General features: G+C 40.1%; 4 protein-coding genes across 5 annotated transcripts; 3 read left to right on the top strand and 1 right to left on the bottom strand.

The window, feature by feature from the left end:
• Positions 1-925: 925 nt before the first annotated feature.
• LOC135597619 (pyruvate kinase, cytosolic isozyme-like) lies at positions 926-4,982 on the bottom strand. Of its 2 annotated transcripts, none has more exons than XM_065090829.1 (4): positions 4,812-4,982; positions 4,215-4,477; positions 2,609-3,070; positions 926-2,024 (listed from the first exon to the last, which is right to left on the bottom strand). In XM_065090829.1, exons 2-4 carry the CDS (start codon positions 4,470-4,472, stop codon positions 1,209-1,211), a joined length of 1,536 nt encoding a protein of 511 aa, XP_064946901.1. In that variant the 5' UTR covers positions 4,473-4,477; positions 4,812-4,982; the 3' UTR covers positions 926-1,208. The 2 variants fall into 2 exon arrangements, with proteins under 2 accessions (XP_064946901.1, XP_064946904.1); XM_065090832.1 differs by lacking the exon at positions 4,812-4,982 and adding an exon at positions 4,626-4,779.
• Positions 4,983-5,661: 679 nt separating this feature from the next.
• On the top strand, positions 5,662-12,679 carry LOC135597610 (uncharacterized). Its single transcript, XM_065090808.1, has 10 exons — positions 5,662-6,077; positions 6,640-6,874; positions 7,255-7,341; positions 7,469-7,638; positions 8,984-9,114; positions 9,203-9,368; positions 9,478-10,069; positions 11,233-11,345; positions 11,858-12,101; positions 12,223-12,679. Exons 1-10 carry the CDS (start codon positions 5,938-5,940, stop codon positions 12,448-12,450), a joined length of 2,106 nt encoding a protein of 701 aa, XP_064946880.1. The 5' UTR covers positions 5,662-5,937; the 3' UTR covers positions 12,451-12,679.
• Positions 12,680-13,567: 888 nt separating this feature from the next.
• Positions 13,568-14,975, top strand: LOC135612473 (NDR1/HIN1-like protein 6). Its single transcript, XM_065108816.1, has 2 exons — positions 13,568-13,647; positions 14,099-14,975. The coding sequence occupies exon 2, from the start codon at positions 14,127-14,129 to the stop codon at positions 14,847-14,849; it is 723 nt and encodes a 240-aa protein (XP_064964888.1). The 5' UTR covers positions 13,568-13,647; positions 14,099-14,126; the 3' UTR covers positions 14,850-14,975.
• A 2,508-nt stretch (positions 14,976-17,483) lies between these two features.
• Positions 17,484-18,783, top strand: LOC103971422 (GEM-like protein 4). The gene is made up of 4 exons (XM_009385442.3): positions 17,484-17,702; positions 17,783-17,860; positions 17,965-18,239; positions 18,322-18,783. Exons 1-4 carry the CDS (start codon positions 17,552-17,554, stop codon positions 18,511-18,513), a joined length of 696 nt encoding a protein of 231 aa, XP_009383717.1. The 5' UTR covers positions 17,484-17,551; the 3' UTR covers positions 18,514-18,783.
• Positions 18,784-20,745: the final 1,962 nt, after the last annotated feature.

The following is a 20,745-nucleotide window of genomic DNA, read 5'->3' as shown; positions in this document are numbered from 1 at the left end:
AATTCGACCGGCAGCGGGTTCAGGGCGAGCTTTCTTTAAGGTAACGAACCGACTCCCCCTCGAACTCTTAAGCTCCCACAACGACGGAGCTTTCTTTAAGGGAACGAACCGACTCCCCCTCGAACTCTTAAGCTCCCACAACGACGGAGCTTTCTTTAAGGGAACGAACCGACTCCCCCTCGAACTCTTAGGCTCCCACAACGACCTTCGACTCCAAAACGGACCGGGTTAAACCATCTCAGACCCGGTATGGCTCGCTGCAACAAGTTCGGGTCAAGATCTCCGTCCACCCGTTAAGGTCGTGGGGACGCAGCGGATTGGATCAGCCGACCCGCTTAAGTGAAATATAAGGAATACCCATTAATTGGATTTGGCTTCAACTACTCTCCCGCCAGTCCCCTTCTACCTATCGACGGAGGTATCCAGCGGCCCAGAGTGGCTCGGATTCTCTTCGTTGAATCATCCTCGCCGTCAAAGAGACGTCCACCGCATTAAGCAAGATGACTGGAAATCATGCTAATTTCTTGCTTTGTGACAGATTGTTCTATTCACCTGATATGTTGTCTGTAAGCATATCCCCATTCATAATTGTAGTCAAACTACTGCCTAATGATTCAGTAATTCCAAGAGCCTGAAAATGAAAGAGAATTTCCAACATAAGTAAAAATATATATATATATATTTCGACTACCTCATCACTCTTAAGCTTTCATCATTATTCACCTCCAATTTAGATATCACAGCCACATGAATCCCACCCTTAATCAGCTTGAAATACCGCTTGTGACTGCATCTGCACCGAACTGAATGTTAACATCCTCTGCAAAACAAGCCAAGAATTCCATGATAATTTACATGTCATAAAATAACCGAGGAATAACTCTTATACATGCTTAACCTACTCTCCACAATGATCAGAAACAAGTATGCAAACATAGCTCAATCACGTTTACCAAAACCAATGTCAAGAAACAGACGAGTATAAGTTTGTCTGCATTGGCCAGCATGAGGCCAGAGGAATGCAATGTTTTTGGAAATCATAAACCATGGAACAATTGGCTTAAAATTGGAGTCCCTCCAATGACCAGCTCATTATACTAAGAACTTGCAAAAAAGAAGGCTGAGCTTGGAATATACTGTTATTTTAAACCAGAAAAGGAAGCCATTAACAGCAATTTGAATTGCTGCATGCCTGGTTGATTTGCTAATCATTTCACAATGCAGATCTTTATAACAGAGGCAACGCCAATGCGGTGGAGTGCAACAACAGCATCACCTGGCTCACATAGGTTCTGCTCCACTGCTGACTTGAGTGCAGCCTGAAGGATCACCTCTGTCGACTCAGAATCTGTAGCCTTGACGGAACCCTCAGCCAGTAACGGTATCAGTCCTCTATAAATGAGGCTTTGCCTTGCAGGTGATTCATCACTGACAGACCAATCGAATGAGTCTGTGGTCAGCAGCACAGGGACAACAACTGAAAGAATTGGAACACTAGGTCGATATTTGGCCACCAATTTGGCTGTAGTGCCACCACGAGTCAGGACAACGATTAACTTGGCCTTAGCCTTGTTGGCTGTCCTGACAGCTGATGACGCAAGACTTTCCAGTGGGCTCATGGGAAGAGGTGCAGATCTTATCATCTCCTTGAAAATTGCTTCGTAGTCTAGCGAGGACTCAGCCTGAATACAAATACGAGCCATAATCTTCACTGCCAACTCAGGATAGGCACCTGCTGCACTTTCACCACTGAGCATGACACAGTCTGTGCCATCAAGAACAGCATTTGCAACATCTGTAGCCTCAGCACGTGTTGGGCGGGGGGATTTGATCATGGATTCAAGCATTTGGGTGGCAGTGACGACAGGCTTCCCAACAAGGTTGCATTTGTAAATCATCATCTTTTGAGCAAGGAAAATTTTCTCAACGGGTATCTCCATTCCGAGATCACCTCGAGCAACCATGAAAGAGTCTGTCTCCCTCAAGATTTCATCAAAATTTATGACACCCTCCTGGTTCTCAACCTACATAGACAAATAACAACAGGAAACAGAGATGTACATTGTTAAGATTTTAATATGCATAGGTGATTTCAAACAAACACTGATGGCAACAACAAGACCAACTTTTAGGGTTAGAGATCCATTGTTAGAGGTTTCAAAATGATGATAATTCAAGCTAATAAACACTTTTAAACATCAGTCAGACCAGAAATTAAAGACTGAAGATATCTTGTCTATTAATCAAATTGTGAAAAAATAAAATAATATATTGCAAAACTGATTTTAGGATGATTTGATGGGCAGAGTCAAGAAGATAATTTGACAAAACTCCAAAATCAACCTGATCCAAGCACTCTTGGATGAACTCCTACATTAACCAATGTATGCATATGTATACAGACAACTATATATCAGACAGATGCCTTTATTTCAGTTTGTAATCAGTACCTCCCAAAAAATAGCCAGAAATAGGCATCCCGGTGACCTGACAAAGTCAAAATTCCAAGAAATGGTGGTACCATTGCTTATACTAAAATTAGGAAGTCCTGGTGGTGTCATGTGTGCTTTTGGAATTTAAATAATGTAGCAGATAAGAAAATACAGACCTTTGACATTAACTTGATGTGTTTGGCATGTGGACCAAGAAATTGTCGAACAGTAACAAGATCTGATCCCTTGCGCACAAATGACACAGCGATCATATCAATATTGTTGGGAACACCCCAACCCATGATGTCTTCCTTATCTTTCTCTGTTAATGTGGGAAGATCAACCACAACACCTGGAAGATTGACATTCTTCCTCTCACCTAATGTTGCTGTGTTCTGACAACGGCATTTCACAGTTCCAGCCTCTGGGTCACATGACAGCACAATCAACGTTATGGTACCATCAGAACACAATATAGTATTTCCAGGCTTCAGATCTACAGGGAGCTTTTTGTAACTCATAGAAATCATGTTCTCATCGCCCTTGATGCTGTAGTCAGTGGTGATTGTAATTTCTTGTCCCTCCTTAAGTTTGATAGGTTTGCCATCCTTCAAGAAACCAGTGCGGATCTCAGGGCCCTGTGATGACAGTAAGATAGAAGGCAGATACTTCAAGGGCCTAACAACATAAATGAAGAATTCTTGCAGGAAAAAAATTAGTAACGAGTTCGATTTGAGCCGATTGTTAGGTGGAAAGAGACAATTTACTCCAATGTTGCACATTTGAAGACCCATTGTTTCTTCAAGTACAAATTTCTAAATCCTCACATGTTTACTACTATACATGGAAACAAAAAAGAATAAGACATCTGATGTTCCTCTGCTTAAAATCTTGCAGAAAAAGACAATTGATATAAAGTTCAATTGGAAAGCCTCTCATAAGTTTTAGTGTCTGTACTAGTAAGAGGAACATGTTCAGTAAACCAACAACCTTACTTTGATAAGACATGCCACATACGGACTCATACAAAGCAAGAATTGGCAAATTTAACTAATTGTATGGCCTTAACCATATGAAGAAAAGAAAAGCTGAAAAGAAATATTAGATAAATTTTCTTTGCATATTGAAACAACATTAAGAGATAAATATGCATGTACGTTTCTTTATTCTCCAACTGAAATAAATGTCAATCTTAGATGAGGTTCAAAAGAAGCCACCAGATACAATATAGAAATTTGAGCAATTACTGAGCCAAGAATATTCATGGTATAAATTATATCACCAGCATGACAAAAAAATTTCAGTTTTTTTTACTTTTGTAAGAGATTCAAAAGAGGCCACCAGATACAATATAGGAAAATGAGCAATTACTGAGCCAAGAACATTCATGATTTAATTATATCTTCAGCATGACCAAATTTTTCAGAGGAACTACTTATTTTACTGAAAGTCCCAAATATTTCCATACGTGAAATGTAAAAGGGAAAAAAAAGGTTCGCCTCAACAGGCAACACCATAAGAACAACAAGACTGGATTAAAAAAAAAAGAGGAAGAAGAAGAAATTGAAACGCATAAAACAGGTCAGTTGCTAGAACAAGGTACCTGTTGAAACAAAATTGATTTAGCAAAATGCGCCGAATGATCTTCACTTAAAGCTATTTCCATATAAACATGATATTAATCAAACATTTTCTTAGAAGTAGTTCAATTTTTTTTAAAACTAAAAAACAACTAAAATGGAAAATATATCAGCATCAAATATCATCAGAGAAGAAAAATGCCTTCGTATCGAGCATGACGGCACATAGAATCTGTGTGTTCTGCATGGCGATCCTAAGGTTGTCAATGGTCTCCTGGTGGTACTCGTGCGTCCCATGTGAGAAGTTGAACCTGGCAACATTCATGCCAGCTCTCAAAAGCTTCTCCAGCATCGGCACCGACCTCGACGACGGCCCCAGAGTGCACACTATCTTCGTCTTCGGCACCCGCCCATCGTTCGGCAACTCCTTCAAGATCCCCTCGATGTCGATGTTCGCCATCGATCCTACGACCCAAAATAAGCCGTAAACGCCACAACAGAAGAACTAATCAAAGATCGAAATCACAATGATCCCAAAAAAAGCATCGGACACAACTATTAAAGTCGAGCTAACAAAAATAGAGTTAGGATTCATCATGTTCGATCATTTTACCGAAAACCCAAAGATCTAAGGAAAAATAGAGAGTTCAGAAGTCAGATCGGAGGCAATCAAGACGGATCCTTAGGAGTAAACAGATCGGAGCTCAAATCTTAAGCCGATCTGTACTCTCGAGACGGATTAGTAGTACATCGAAGATTAAAAAAGAAGAAGAAGAAGAATGCGGCTTCGAAGTCTGACCTAATTTTTCGCCGCCGCCTTCGCCGCCTTGTTCTTTTTCTTCTTATTCTTCCGAGTTTAGCGAATTCGGTCCGCCAAGCACGCTTTTTCGGAGCCTTGGGAAAGGAGGCGGCGCTTTTGAACAGTGAAACGTCCGTTGGAATGGAGGAATAGGTGACGAGTCTCGTTTCTCTAAGCGCACCAAACGGCGTCTCCACCACGCCTCGCATCGTGCACGTTTGATTAAAAGCAACGGTATGCTCGCCCGTACAAAATACATTGACCAATGAGAGCCGTTGGATGAGCCCTGTCGTGAGACCATGCGGCGACTTATCGTTGATCTCACGCGACTAACGAACACACCAAACACGTACGCCCACGGTACACAGTTGTGCACGTGACTCGTGGTTCCTCTGCGCACTGCCTCCTGACACGTAAAAGTTCGACGCACGTGATTCAGTACATCAGCTACCATTCCATTCCAACACGCTTCCTATTGGAGCCATCCTTTCGATAATTACCATTAAAAATATTGCTGCATCACTCATATCCAATTAAGTTTATGTGGCCTGTATACCTATTATATGGCATAATAAAAAATAATATTATTTTGTGACGCTTCATACTTATTGAATTACAAGTGTTTGAAAGTAATCATTAGTAAGCAGCAAGTGCTTATCGACTATTCAATAGTTTATTTCCCTAAAAAGTCATTTATTAGAAAGGTCTATGACACAAACCGACCCAACGAAATTGGGGGCAATTGAGAAAGTGGAAAAAACAGCGTTTGAGTTAAATTAAAATACTTAAATAAATAATTAATTAATTTTATATCTTGTTGTTATTTAATTATTAAATAATAATAATAATAATAATAATAATAATAATAATGATAATAATAATAATAATAATAATTCGGATGGCTCGTCGAGCATCTGCGCGATCCGCGAAGTTGTCGCTTGTTCGGAGGTGCAGATGGTGGTAATGGCGGGGATTCCTCCTGCTCGTTCGCTCCTTCCATCGTTACAGGAGGGGAGAGAGATAAAAAAGAAACCGCCTTTCGTGGAGGAAGCAACGGTCGCTGCAGCAACTCACATCCGGAGGCCGGAGAAGAATCGCCGGGGAATGAACGAGACGACCGTGCGAAATGGGGATTCTTGAACTCGTTCTTCTCGGCGGCGGCGACAAGAAGGAAGAGGAGGCGGAGATGGAGGGCGACCTCGCCGCTTCTAGTCCCATCCCCAACCTCTCCTCCGTCGCCAGTTTGGTCATCCGTCGGTGCTCCAGGTTGATCTCTCGCCTTTCTTTTCTTCTTCTCGATCATCTCTTGCCATTCTGTATCCCTCCTTTGTTTGGGGGAAAATGTATTCACTTCAGCGACCATCTTGATGCAATTTTATCGAGTCGCAGCTGATCTTTATAATGGGCTTCCCTTGACCAATGTAGTAGATATATTGGTCTATGTAGGGCAGGGGGGGTGTATTTTGGGAACAAAACTTCTACAGGGAGGGTAAAAAGTTTTGCCTTTGGATCCCTTGAGATGCAATGATGCAATTTTGTTGAGTTGCTGTTGGTCTTTGTTGAAGGCTTCCCTTGACCAATGTAGATATTGGATCGGTTCCGAGCTGTTTCCGTAGCGGGAAGAAGATTGTGCAGGGTAGGGAGGTGTATTTTGGGAACAAAACTTTTACAGGGAGGGCAGAAATTTTGGCTTAGCTTTGAGTTGTTTCATGTTATACAAAGAGCCTGCTCTGTTGTTGTTCATAGTTGGTCACCACGTTAAGGTAGTGATATTTTTTGTGGCTTGTGGAAAAGAGAAAGGGATAATTGATGGGCATTCGCGTTTCAGGATTCTTCTCCTGTCAGTGGAGCAGCTGCAGCAGTCTTTTGAAGATGAGCTACCTGATCATTCGAATCAACCAACGTCTTATGCTAGGAACCTAGTGGAGTACTGTGCTCACAAGGCTCTTCGTGTGGAAACTCAGCGGCCAGATCATCTGGCTGATAAGGGTTTTTCCCTATTAACTTTTGACATGATGCTTGCATGGGAAGCACCTGATACGGAGACTGAATTCCTACTCGATGTGAGACACTTATCCACTTTTACAGCAGCGTATTTACAAAACCCTCTCAAATTTATGACATGGCTTTCTGGTACTATATTTTACTTTGATTTTTCAAGTACAAGTCACTTAGCAACACTATCACAGTAACCTTCTACTGGATCACTCTTACGAATATAGTTACAAAAAAAAAAGTAAAAGAATAAGTATTTATGCATATAAGTAGAAAAGGAGAAAGAACTCTTTATGCATCTAATCTTTACTTTTCTTCTGTCATTTTTCCTTTGTTTTTATCGCTTAATGTTCGGTATATTGATCCTGATTGTTCCTTTGTCGGTATCTGGTGGTTGAGATCTCCAACTTTCTGCAGTATTTAATTGTCATTTTGATAATTGTAATAGGAAAATGGTTTCTCTAACTGTCCAGAAGTTGATAATGACGACGAGGGGTCATTATTTTATGCAAGTGTGACGAGATTGGCTAGTCAGGTTTGTCATTTTTCTTTAAGTCATCCTCTTCTTTTTTTAATAACTTTGACTATCATGTCAGATCATTTTTCATATTCTGCTTTTGACATGAATTTAAATCAGTCTTTATTTTTGTCTCCTGCATCAGATTGATGGCAAGAAGACTGTTGGACTGGAAGCTTTTGCCCGAATAGTTTCTGCTTGTGCTTTAGTAGCAGATCCAATCACTGTGCACAATCTCTTTGATGCACTTACTAGCTCTTCAGGTGGCCGACTCCACTTTCTGATATATGACAAGTACCTCAAAAGACTCTACAAGTATGCCATCTGATATCTTTTTATTTTTTATTTCTCCTGAGAATTTTGTTGATTACTTGTTTGTCAGAGGAACTTCAATAGGAGTTCTTTCTTCATGATTCAGTAACTTAAGCTGATTAACATGAGATATAACTCATCAATTCTAGCTACTGTTTCATAATCATAATTTTGCTGTCTTACTTGCTGATTGTTCACATGTCTACAATCTGAATGTTGCATTAGTTATCTGATAGACCATTTCACACACAAACATGCACACATGTTCATACTTGTAGACAAACACATGATTGAGAGAAAGCAAGCATCTTGACAATGAGGGAACGATTAAGCCATGGAGTCTTGGATTTCTATAGCTCTGTTCCAAGATGCTACGACTGCGAAAACTGTGGCAATATGAGTAATAGGTTCGCTACTATCGCTAGTTATGACAGACATAGACTACTGTAAACATAAAAAGGGGGAGAAAATTACCAGGAGTATATATATGCTTCATTGTGGATAGCATAATAAAACAAGGAAATGTGATGAGAGTTGATACCGGGTCACGGTGATACTGCAACTATTTTGCATGTTGATTCTGGGTCACTATACAAGGAAATGTTCAGGTTGTTGTTATTTTCTTTTACATTTGCGATCAGTTAGGAATATTTGACTCCGATTAAAAGGGCAGATTCTTATCATGAAGCGAGCATAATATAACCATTGTCACTGTCAATAAATCTAGTAACACAGTTCTGATGGTATAAAACCATTCTAAATGATATTTTTCCAAACGTGAGTTGTAGGTGCACTGGTTAGACAAGTTGAATCAACTATGGTCTTTATGTGATGACAGGTGGAGGTAGGGTAAGACATAAGAAACCTTTATATTATTTGACTCTTGATAGAACTAAATGAATGGAAAATATCCAAGTAGCTGACCCCAAATGCCACATGTTATTTTTTGATGAGGCATTATAGGAAAAGGGTTTGACTACTAAGAATAGCCATGTCATGATATTTTGTTACATGATCATTTTCTAGGTCAATAAAAATTTATGTAAGTTTTTGGTTTGTGCTACTAAATGTTTTATGGATTATACTGAAGTTATGAATTATCATGATCAAATTCCATTTCGGAGTATAGATTTTGATGACATTTTCTTGTAATTAATCTTTTTTAAGATGATAAGGTTGCTATTATCCACTGGTTTAGCAAGCATTGTAACGTTTGTAATCTGGATTTACGACTTTTGATCACGGACTGCTGCATTGGAAACAGATAAATTTCTCCAGAATATATTTGACTATGATGCCATATCTTTTGGCTTGATGACATTACACTTACGGAATGTGTATATTATAGGGTTCTGAAATCAATGAAGCATATATATGGACGACCACAGAGTTTCAATTTTAGCCTTGCTGATGGAGAAATTATCTTAGAAGTTGATGCTAAGTCTATTCTGCAGCACACCAGAATATCCACAAGGCCTGGTTAAGCATCTTTCTCCCGGTAATCTGTTTTTCTGCAGGTTAAATGTTTATCAGCATAGAAGCTTCAGAAGGATGTTTTTAATGGCAGGAAGGCTGACACTCACCAGCCATGCCCTATATTTTGAAGCATCAGGCATTGGTACGTCCAGATATGACTTGACCAAGGACTTGAAGCAGGTGGTAAATTGTGAGTTAACTGGGCCATGGGGTGCTCGCTTCTTTGATAACGCCATTATATGCAAGTCGGATTCTGTGTAAGTGAACAAGTGCCAAATTTAATTATGGCCTCATCTAATTGGAACAGAGGATAGCTTCTTGATAACTGATAGATCTTGGTTTGCTATATGATTCATTTGTTTGCAGAGTCGAGCCCATTGTCTTTGAGTATAGTGGTCATTCCCACAGAGACTACTGGTTTGCAATCATTCAGGAAGTCCTGCGTGCCAATAAATTCATAAGGAAGTACAAACTAAAAAGGTTTCAAAGGGCAGAATCTCTTTCTAAGGCAGCTCTAGGTATCTTTAGATCTCGTGCTGTGAAAGAAGCTTTTCATGGCATGCCCTCACATTTTAAGAGCATACTTCCTTTTAACTTGGCTGAAAAGCTTCCAAAAGGTGACAAGATTTTGGAAGCTCTATATAATCACTTGGAGCTCATGCGGATCAGATTTCAAAACCATGATGGCCTTGTCACTGCATCTTATGAAAAGCAATTAACAGGTCCTTTATCAGATTCATTATATACACTTACAAGAATGGGCTTTTTGTTACTAAAGAAGGAAGATAATCCTGAAGAAAATGGTGTTTTGGTTGGTAATATCCATGTTGGTGAGACAAGTCCACTACAATTGGCCATTAGAGAATCAGTTCGTTACTCTGGCAGACTTGAAGAAGCACGTGCAACATTATATCAGGTCAAAGTGGAGGATATAGACACAAATTTAGCTGCAATTAAGGTATGCTGCTATATAATACAAAGTTTTCTCTGTTTTATCTCATTTTAGTTGTTGGAAAATTTACTCAGACAAAAGCTCCTGTTTATTTTCTTCCCACTAAATTTTCTCATATAGGTCTTAGAAAGAGTGTATTTGCTTCTGCACTCCAAATATGTAGGTCTTAAGAGAATGCTTCAGGTGAGTTAAACTTTAGTAGTAATTTGGCCTTCAACTTAAAAATTCTACAATGAAGCTATTTGGAACCTTGCAGGTGACCATAGGGACAAAAAATCCTGTATATGGACCATATTTAGACTCTTGACTGTTAACATGCAAGTATCATTTTTTTACTGCTTGGGCGTTTAATTTTTCATGGTGAAAAACAATTTATTACTCATTACAAAATGTTTTCTTTTTTTCCTTCAAGACTACTCTGTGGCTTTCGTGGAACTTCTTGCATCAGCTTTCCACTTTGGCTACCTTAGTTATATCAGGCTTTTTTTTTTTGTTGCTATTTAATCTTGGTATCTAGTGGCCATTTATCCTTCAGCAGATCTCTCATGGTACATACAAATGTTCTTCAACCTCTCGTTATAAAAGATATTACTAGACACTTTCAAGTTAGTTTGTTGAGACGTGACAGCAGAAGAAAATTATTAAAATGCCTATTTAATTGCCGGAGCATGTGTGTCATTGATATTCTTTTCTAGGAGTATAAACTGCTCCAACCTTTTTGGACTCTCTCAGTGAATGTTCAACGATTTAGGGTCTTAGATCTGCAACATTTCATCATATCAGAAGACAAAATTGATGGTAGCACCCTTGGTTCAATTTATTCCAAAAATGAATTTTTAGAATATTTTGTGCCTTGGAAGGAAATCCACTTCTGCAAAACTAACAGGTTGGGACTACTGGTAGGTGTCCTTTCTGGAGAATACATCTCTCTTTTCTCTTGTGAAAAATGTTAAATTATGACCCTGAGAGTTACTGTCTGCCGTGGTCAATTTTACTTTAGTGGGGTCATCACTTATATCCGTCTGTGTTTGTCTTTCTGAAATTTGTGCTAGATATACTGACAAAGCTGGAAATCTTATGGCCTTCAATTTAAAGTGTCGTAGTGACTTATATCATATGGAATATGGTTGTAACAAGTTAAAGTTGTGTATGATCTTCTTCTGTTGCAGGATCTACTTTTTCCTTTATTTGAAATTGGCAAACTACTCCATCTTTTAGCTGCATGGGAAGATCCTTTTAAATCAAGAGTCTTTTTGTTTTTGATTCTGTATATCCTTTACAGGTATTGCTTCATTCCTGAAAAAACTTACTGTATCTTCATGTAGACACAATTGAAGAATTCAACTCCTGTAGATATTATATGATAAATTCCATGCATTTTCCTACATTAGGATTTCACTGAGGACAGGAAAAAATTGTGGAGAAAAATAGTTATCCTGTTACTATAAAATATTATACTTAATCAGTAATGAAGCATTGACTAGGTTTATGTGGATCATATATTTACCTTGGTAATTAATATCTAGAAATGTGAATTTTGGGTAGTTGTTTTTCTTTCTGATTTCTTGGTTTTATATCCACCCTTGCTGCACTTGGTACTGGTACCCCCTGCCGTCTTGTTAAATCTCATAATTGTTCTTGGCTTTAAGTTGAAACAAGTATATTTCAACTTCATTCAGTTCATTAAATATGTTGCATCAATGTATTTCTATAATTGCAGTCCCAAACAGCATTACTTTCTGTTTTCTTATACTTGTGTTTCCTTAACTGGCGCTTCTGGATCTATAATGTCAGGGGTTGGGTCAGGTACATCTTGCCATGCTTTTTCTTATCTGCTGCTGTTTACATGTTCTGGCATAAGCACCATAGCGGTGGAAAACCAATTCAAGTATTCCAAGTTACACCTCCTCCTAATCGGAACCCTGTTGAGCTGTTATTGATGTTACAAGAAGGTGTTTCTCAGCTTCAAACAAATGTTCGGACAGGAACCATTTCCCTTCTCAAGCTAAGAGCTCTTCTTTTAGCAGCATTTCCAAAGGTTTGTCTTTCAAATAATTTTCACTTTCAACTCATTTTACCTGCTATTGGATGTATTTATTTATAAAATAGACCACAGATAAAATTACTTTGGCCTTTTAACTTGAAGAATTTGCATTCAGACAACCCAGAAAGTTGCTATTGCCATGGTCATTGTGGCAGTAGGATTCACCCTGGTGCCTTTCGGCCACATCCTCACTCTGGTGCTTCTGGAGGTATACACAAGAAAGATGCCAGTGAGGAGAGAGAGCAGTGAGAAGTTGGTGAGGAGGATCAAGGAGTGGTGGAATCGAGTTCCTGCTGCTCCTATCCAAATCGCAAGACCTGAAGAGCACAATAGTTCAAGATGATGCCATAAACCATTACAATTTTGGTGATCACTTGCAAATGCTTTCTTTGCTATAGTACCCAAGTCTTGTCCATTCTTTGGTCTTTGCACTTTTTCCGAATGGCAAATGCTGCCGATGCCAGTGCATGAGGGCTTTAAATAATTAAATCAATGCTAACTTGGATGAATGGTACTGACACACCGTCTTTGAGTGCAGAATTCATGAAATTAAGAGCTGTATATTAGAATCGATGCTGATTCTAATATACCTAAAAGGTTAAGCCTAAGATGTTAAGCTTATTATGTTATGATTCAAACCTAATATATACACAAAAGTTTATCCTTGTCAAGTTGTAGATCAAATACAATACATGTAATGATAAAACTTTTTGGCTTGTTAAGTTGTTATTCTTTTTCCTAAAATTTATCTTTATTCATGTATGACTCAAACTATGATTTGGGTTTATCTTTAAACCTTGGCTTGGATATCAATCAAACTCAATATATGTTGTGGACCAATTCCAATTAGAATCAATACCAATTTAACTAAGAAACTAGAATCAATTTATATCAAATATAGGAATCATCTTAACCTTCTTTTCAATCTTCATCTCACATATAAATAAATATTCTTCGAACAATAAAACCTATTTTTGACAGAATTTTTCATTTGCACCAAAGTTTCCCCCACATCATAAAATTTTCACCCCATCACACCAATCAAAATCAAACAAGAGTTATCATCAGCTTTATACAGACAGACACTTCAATATCAGTGCCAGGTGACATTATCATGGAAGCTACCCTATTCTATTCCGCCCACAACACCCAGTCAAGTAGCAAAAGAAGCTTGCCAAGAAAAGAATCCTATAATCTTACTCCAAACCTGAAAGAGTAGTCCATCACGCTCACCAAATGTAAAGTTCCTATAATCAATGAGATATTTTTCCCTTTCCCAAAATTCGAAACTAGGGTTTGCTCTTATTCGATCTAATTTATTTCCTACTCGGTGACTCAAATTTTGGGTAGACATGATTGGTGAGATATTAGATTGATTAGTGAATAATTAAATCCGAAACAAATTTTATTTATTACCTTTTTGAGAGTTCTCCTTCACCTCCTATTTAAAGGCCACAAACAATTCTTTTCGGTTCCTCATCGAGTGTCGTCTATCTACCGGAGAACAACGAGGAGAGATCATCTTATCGAAGATAAAGAGGTAGGCCACTTTACCTTCTTTCGTTTTATTTTCTTTTCAGTTATTGTAATTTCTGAAAATTTCAATATATAAATTTTATTGTCCACTTAATTTTGTTTAGACATTAATCCATTGAATTTCATAAAATTATGCTATTATTGATGATTCCATAGATTAATTTAATTTAATTATTATGACATGACGATATATTTCCTCTTTGTAGACATGAAAATATTTTTAATTTACATAAGATTATATAGAAATAATTTCTTTAAATATTTAAAGATAATATTATGTAATATTGACTCTCTTCAGATCTCGCGGACTTATTTTATTGCTATGAATGTTGTATGTGGAAAGATGTTTGTGACCAAAGTCTCTAAATAATCTACTAACCTCAATCAATTTTGTTACCCAAAGTCTAACGTTGAATGCGCGTGGAGTCTCGTCTCATTGGCAAACTGTTGTACAGTGGTAGCCAAACACATCAAGGCTGAGACATGGCGGAGCAACTTAGAATCCATACGGTGGACATGCATATTTCTCCCTCCAGCTTCACAGTATCGGAGAAGAGCGGCGCGTCGGTGTCGCCGTCGACTCCTGGAGGTACCGCCCGTCTGAGACCGCCGAAGAGGAGGAGCCGCTGCAGCAGGTGTCTGTGCTGGACTCTTCTCGCAGTCATCATCCTCATCGTGCTGATCGCCGCCGCCGCCGGTGTCGCGTACGTCGTGTTCCGCCTAAGGTTGCCCAAGTACTCGGTGGACCACCTCAGGGTCTCCAGATTCGGTGTCAACGACGACGATATAACCGTCGGTGCCGTGTTCGACGTGGCGGTGACGGCAACGAACCCGAACAGGAAGATCGGGATATACTACGAGGAGGGGAGTGAACTGAGCTTGTGGTACGCCGACGAGAGGCTCTGCACCGGGAGCTTTCCGGTGTTCTACCAGGGCCACAGGAACACGACGGTGCTGCATGTTTTCCTCACCGGAGGAACACAAGTAGGGAGCGAGTTGCTCGCGGAACTGCAGCAGCAGCAACTGGAAGGGGTATTACCATTAACCTTCCGAGGCGACGTGCCGGTGAGGGTGAAGCTTGACAAGCTGACGCTGTGGAAGGTGACGTTCAACGTGAGATGCAGTGTGGTGGTGGATAGTTTGACTACCACCGACGACATCAGCGTTCGATCCAGCAGCTGCAGATTTAGGTTGAAGCTATGGTAATGTTTCCGAGTTATACTCTCTCTTTTTTGCTCATCATATAAAATAAACAGCTTCATGCTTGAAGCTCTCATTACGTATTTGAAACTTTTTACGAGATCTATATAGCATATTATTTTGATTATTTAACTGTAAGAAGCTTGCTTCTGGCGTCTGTCTGCCTACTTCTGGTTGAGATGATCAAGAAATCATATCACAGCACTCCAAACATCCTGGATATATAAAGGATTTTTGGCATGATCATGCTTGTTGATGTAAAAGCTGAAATCAGTGGATCGGGTTTAACGATGCACTTGAAAGTTGGAGCTTTGATCTGTGGATCGGAATCAAGCAGAGTTCATCGGAGTTGCAGATTCAAGGTCATATGGCGATGATCGTCGATTGTATTGATGGTCTTGATCTTATTCTGCTGTGGCTTTACGATTCATCAAATACTCGAACCTGTTGTTTCTGTTCTTCTTTCTGATGCTAAAATATCGTAACATTTACCATCAAAGTTCCGATTGAAGCCCATGACAGATCAACATCCTTAAAAAGAATGACATGACTGTTCATGATGCATCAAGGAAAACACCTTTCGTCAAATCTCAATTCAACTACCAGCAAGGATCGATGGCATCGTCTGGTCCATGCACGCATGGCGAGCGGACGTCCGCTGGTCAAGCAGTATCATACCACTGTCGTGAATCAATAGCTCACCAGGCTTTTCAGTCATACTATCCGTTCCCCATGGTTGGATTCACTTGTTCTTGTGCTTCTCCAGTCGCCTGCCAGTCTTCGAGGGCATGCAGGAGAGATCTAGGGCGCATCCGAGCCGCACATCGGGTCCTCGCACGGATCTAAACGAGGGAAAGGAACATCAATTTCACGTGCAGATGTCAGAACTTGCATGGATCTGAACTCAGTAAACGCGACGTAACATCATGGAGATTATGGCTTCTCTGCGATGAGTGCATGGATCTAAACGTGATGTATTCCACCAACTGCCTGCTTGGATGTTGCCTTCTTGCGATAAAAGGATTTCCGGTCATAAGACGATCTTTGAGGAACATATTGGATGTCGCAACATTCCACATAGATCTTGGTATTCTTTTCCTGGTGATGAAACACATATGGGATGAAAAACAACTATTTTGTGAGTGAAGTCTCATTTTTATGGATGCGAGAAAATTATAATCGAGTCAAACTTCCTTGTTCTTCGATTTTCTTGAACCCTCTCCGGAGAAAATATTAAGAGATTGATTACTACCTTGTCGTCAGGTTCTTCCGAGCACTGTACTCGTCCAGAAGTGCAAGCTTGCAGTGCTGTAATCAATAAAACCAATTTCATCGACAGTACTGTTGTTAGTGTTGATGGAAATACCTTTGTGGGTGAAGTCTTTTGCAACCTAAATGGGCCTCCTCACCAGAACCTTAAAGTCTGCAATTCCTATCGACGCATCTTCTACAGGTTGCAAGCCGCCCAAAGAAGTACTTCATTCGTTTCAAGTACAGGGGAAGCCCCTGGAGCAACCTCCTCAGCCATCATCAGGTGGCCCTCATGGTGTTGGTATATAAGGTGGGTGGTACTCTCATTTTAGCAGTAGGTGCACCTCATGTGGCACACGGCAGGCGACCCCAGCGAACATGGCCACCAATTCTATCCCGGTGGAAAGATGGAAGGAAGGACCACTTTTCCTCGTGCAATCTCATCATCGGCTCATGGAAACCGATGGCTGCGGTTACATCCTTTTCCGATGATGTTGCAGTCTTAGAACTGGATGTCGTTTTAACTGTTGCTTTGGGTCTAAATAGTAAGGGATTCATGGATTCATGTTGTTTTGCGTTTTCTCCTGCAGAAATAAGCAGTTACCTGCACATCTCAATGCTTCAGACTTGGGTCTTGAATGTGGCCCCAGCAGATCTTATCTACGCTGCGCATCTCCTAGTTCGAGAGAGACAAGTTCAAGTGGAAGGCCTTTAAGATTGCCTTCCACCTGCAAGTGGGAATGGCTGGGGGAAAAGCTGGTCTCACAGTCAAAAGTCAAGGCCGAATCTGGAGAAACATTTGGTGGGTCTCACAATGCATCTGATCTTTGCGTTTTTTTTGTCTCCATTGATGTGATCCCAATCACTTTCCTTCCATCGGAAGGTTGCCTCGATAGCTTTCCGTCTCATTCTCTTCGTGTACTGTTATATATTTCTCCCCGATCAAGCAAAGAAGCATGAACGTAGGCTATCACTGAAAAGCTTCTACGTAATAAGCTGCTGAGTCACAACCGTGTCAGACATGCTGCATGATGTCGTGGAGCTTCACAGGATGATTTCAGATAGTTTTTGGGGAAAGAGATGAGAGTGGAGTTGCCTTGATTCGATCGAAGCACATGGCATGCCCCAGTATGATATGTTATCTCGGAACTTGCTCACTCGGTTAAGGCAGCAAAAGAAGGCTTTGGGGGGCTTTCTTTTACTTTTCTTTATAGTTTCTGGTGGCTGATGATGAACTGTCGATCGACTTTTCCTTTTCTTTTCTGGATTCACGAGGATGCCTTTGTGGCTGATGATTCCATGCTGATTCTGCTTCACGCATTGTGCAGTATGGTTGGGGTGACAGTATCAGCGGTTGCTTCGCCTTATAAAAGGCCTCCACACCGGTCTCTTGGAGCATAGACTCTCCCCGACCTTTCTCCCGGAGAGTGGAAGCGGTAGCTGTGCCTCGGTTCAACATGAAGAACACAAGCCGTGCTCAAGCTGTAGGCGTTCCTGTCCAGTCGATCAGATATGCAGCCGAAATGTGTGGAAAGTCTGCAGTCGTCACGGAGCTCAAGAGACTGTGCCTTCAACCCACCTCGTACGAGTCCTCCCAGTACAAACAAAGTAATACCATCTTTCTCATGTGAAGTTACTTGTTATTCTCGATGACTTCTAGGAGCTCACAGAATCGTTTTGGAATGCAGAAGCGGATGCACCTGTTGATTGGATGAGAAAGTTCAGCAAAAAAGCGGACGGCTATCTGAAAGGCATCAAAGATCATGGTAAGCTCACGGCACAATAAGCTTACAGCTTCCCTCCATGGCAAATATTGTTGCCAAACATTAGCAACTAAGCAAGAAGCCTTGTGATTTTTTTGGAAGTGCAGTGAGTTTAGGGCCCAAAATCTCAGAGACTGTGAAGGGAAAATTGAGCTTGGGTGCAAAGATCCTTCGAGCTGGAGGTGTCGAAAGAGTTTTCAGAAAAAATTTCTCAGTTGAAAGAGGAGAAAAGCTGCTGCAGGCATTCCAGTGCTATCTGTCAACCACAGCTGGTCCCATAGCAGGGCTGCTCTTCATTTCAACTCACAAGATCGCCTTCCGCAGTGATAGATCGATCAGAGTTACTTCTCCCAGAGGAAATTTGGTCAGAGTTCCTTACAAGGTACTTCTTCTTGGGAATCAAACTTGTTGATCAGTGTGTAGAATGTTTCTGACACCTAACTGAGTTCAATCGCTTCCCACAGGTTTTGATCCCAGTAGGAAGGGTGAGAAGAGCCAGCCTGTGTGAGAACTCACAGAAGCCTAACCAAAAGTACATCCAGATAGTGACTGTGGATGAGTTTGAGTTCTGGTTCATGGGATTTCTCAGCTATCAGAGATCTTTGAACTACTTGAGAAGAGTGATTTCAAAATCACAAGTAGGAGTTTTGCAGTGAATCCATTCATCAGAGTTGGAGACTGCTTTCTACTGTTTTTTGTACATTTCAAGTGGAGAAAATGTCACAACTTCTTGTTGTAGTTGGTACTGAAACTGCTCTCAATTTCTCAGAAGAAGTCAGGATCAATGCTGTTCTTGAAATAGAATCCTTCATCATGCAATTCTTCCCCAACTCGTCCATGCTGACGACTTGGAGCAATGACATTTTCCTAGCACTCCTGCATTGATTGAACGAGTCTGAAGAACTCAGACAATCTTCAAAACTCATCCATTCCTTAGCCTTCTCCATGGCATGCATAAAAGCAAAAGAAATAGACATAATGCTAACAGAACTTCTCACCTTTTAATTTATTCTGGATTTATACTGGAAGATGGATGTGTTATTGGAGCAGTGACGTAGAAATTATGACATAATTAACAACAGCTAAAATTTTCCAATTGCACAAGCAAATCTTACCGAGGAAAATCCTTCCTCCCGTGTATAAATAGAAAGCACCATATCTTCATGTTAATTTGATAAGTCAAAATTTTCTTGATTAAATGTGTCATTATTGCTGTTATCTAAACTGAGATTTTGCTGTCAAATTTTTTCCTCAAATCTCTTGGTTTTTGTTGAAAATTTTGTCGAGAAACCGGTGTTTCTTCGACGATAATTATGCTCTTACAAGACAATACCTATCTGTAGCAACTTCTCTCGATTTCTATCAAACCTTTGTTGCCATCTAACACATATCTAAAAACTTTTTTTCCCTAACCTTCATCCACTACCATCATAGCTCTTAAACTCCACCAAACCATACCCTCAAACCACACCCAAAACAACTACAAAACAAGCATAAACCGCAGCCCATATCCACCAATCCACCAACCCTTTCGGCCACCACTTCTCTCAACCAATATATGCCTTTAACCCGACAACAAAAGAGGAATCTTAACATTACAGATTTGGAAGTATATACTATGACATCTGAGGAGGCAATCAATGCTAAATTCGAAGCCTTCAAGACACAAATGGAAGATAAGATTCAGACTCTCTTTACCGAACTTAGTTTAGGCCAACCACCGAGCTCAAAGAAATCACATCAAGGAGAGATCTCTAACCGAAGAGATGACATCCAAGAGAGGGGAGGCTTTATGACCTATCCCTACTATCCACGCATGAGGGTGGACTTCCCTAGATGGGAAGAAGGAGACCCGGTTGGATCTCGCGCGCGGAGCGATATTTTCGATACCACAAAACCGCGGACGCATTTATGGTGGAAATTATGGCATTGCTCCTCCTTCATCTGTAGATGTTGGTCAATTGATCTAACCATATAAATATGGTATTCTTATCGCTTTTATTTTTTCTGCTTTATTATCTTTTTTGGGTTGCTAAATTACCCTTTGGTAAATTTTCTGGGGCTAGCTCTAACAAATTGGTATCAGAGCCTGGTTTCAGGATCTTTTGGCAACGATGACAATAACAAAGATCGTTGTCGAGAAATTCGATAGGAATGTCAACTTCGGCATGTGGCAACTCAAGATGGAGGCCATTCTGGTTCAAGACGGAGTTGATTTGGCACTACAGGGAGCTGAGAACATTCCAAATGGTACATCAAGGGAAGATCTTATGAGTATGGATAAGAAGGCCTGATCAAGCATTATTCTAAATCTCTCTGACGAGGTTTTACGGGAGGTAGCTACGGAGACTACGGCTAAGAGCATGTAGGACAAACTTAAAGCCTTATATATGAAGAGGACAGTAGCGAATTGTCTCTACTTGAAGCAGAGTTTGTATATGCTTCAGATGACTGAAGGTACATCTATACTCTCACATCTTGATAAATTTGATTCCTTAGTTATAGATTTCGAGAATATAGATGCGAAAATTGATGACGAGGATAAGGCCCTATTACTTTTGTGTTATCTTTCTCAATCCTTTAAGTATTTCCGTGATACTATGATTTATGGAAAAGAAATAATTTCGTATCAGCAAATTAAATCTGCACTAAAATCTAAGGAGCAGATAGACAGGGATATTACTGGCGAAAGTAGAGGGAATCAGGCTGAAGGTCTGATTGTCAGGGGTAGAACGGATAAAAAAAAATTTGACGGAAGTAGATCTAAATCCAAACATAAAAATTTGGAGTGCAGATATTATCATAAAATGGGGCACATTAAGGTTGCTTGCTTTAAATTAAAAAATAAATTAAAATAAAAGGGAAAAATTGTTGAGAAAACTACTGAG

Source organism: Musa acuminata, chromosome BXJ1-2, assembly GCF_036884655.1.
Source record: "Musa acuminata AAA Group cultivar baxijiao chromosome BXJ1-2, Cavendish_Baxijiao_AAA, whole genome shotgun sequence".
In the NCBI taxonomy this organism is placed as follows: Eukaryota; Viridiplantae; Streptophyta; class Magnoliopsida; order Zingiberales; family Musaceae; genus Musa; species Musa acuminata.
The sequence above is the reverse complement of the archived record's forward strand: the minus strand, read 5'-3'. Positions and strand labels throughout refer to the sequence as shown.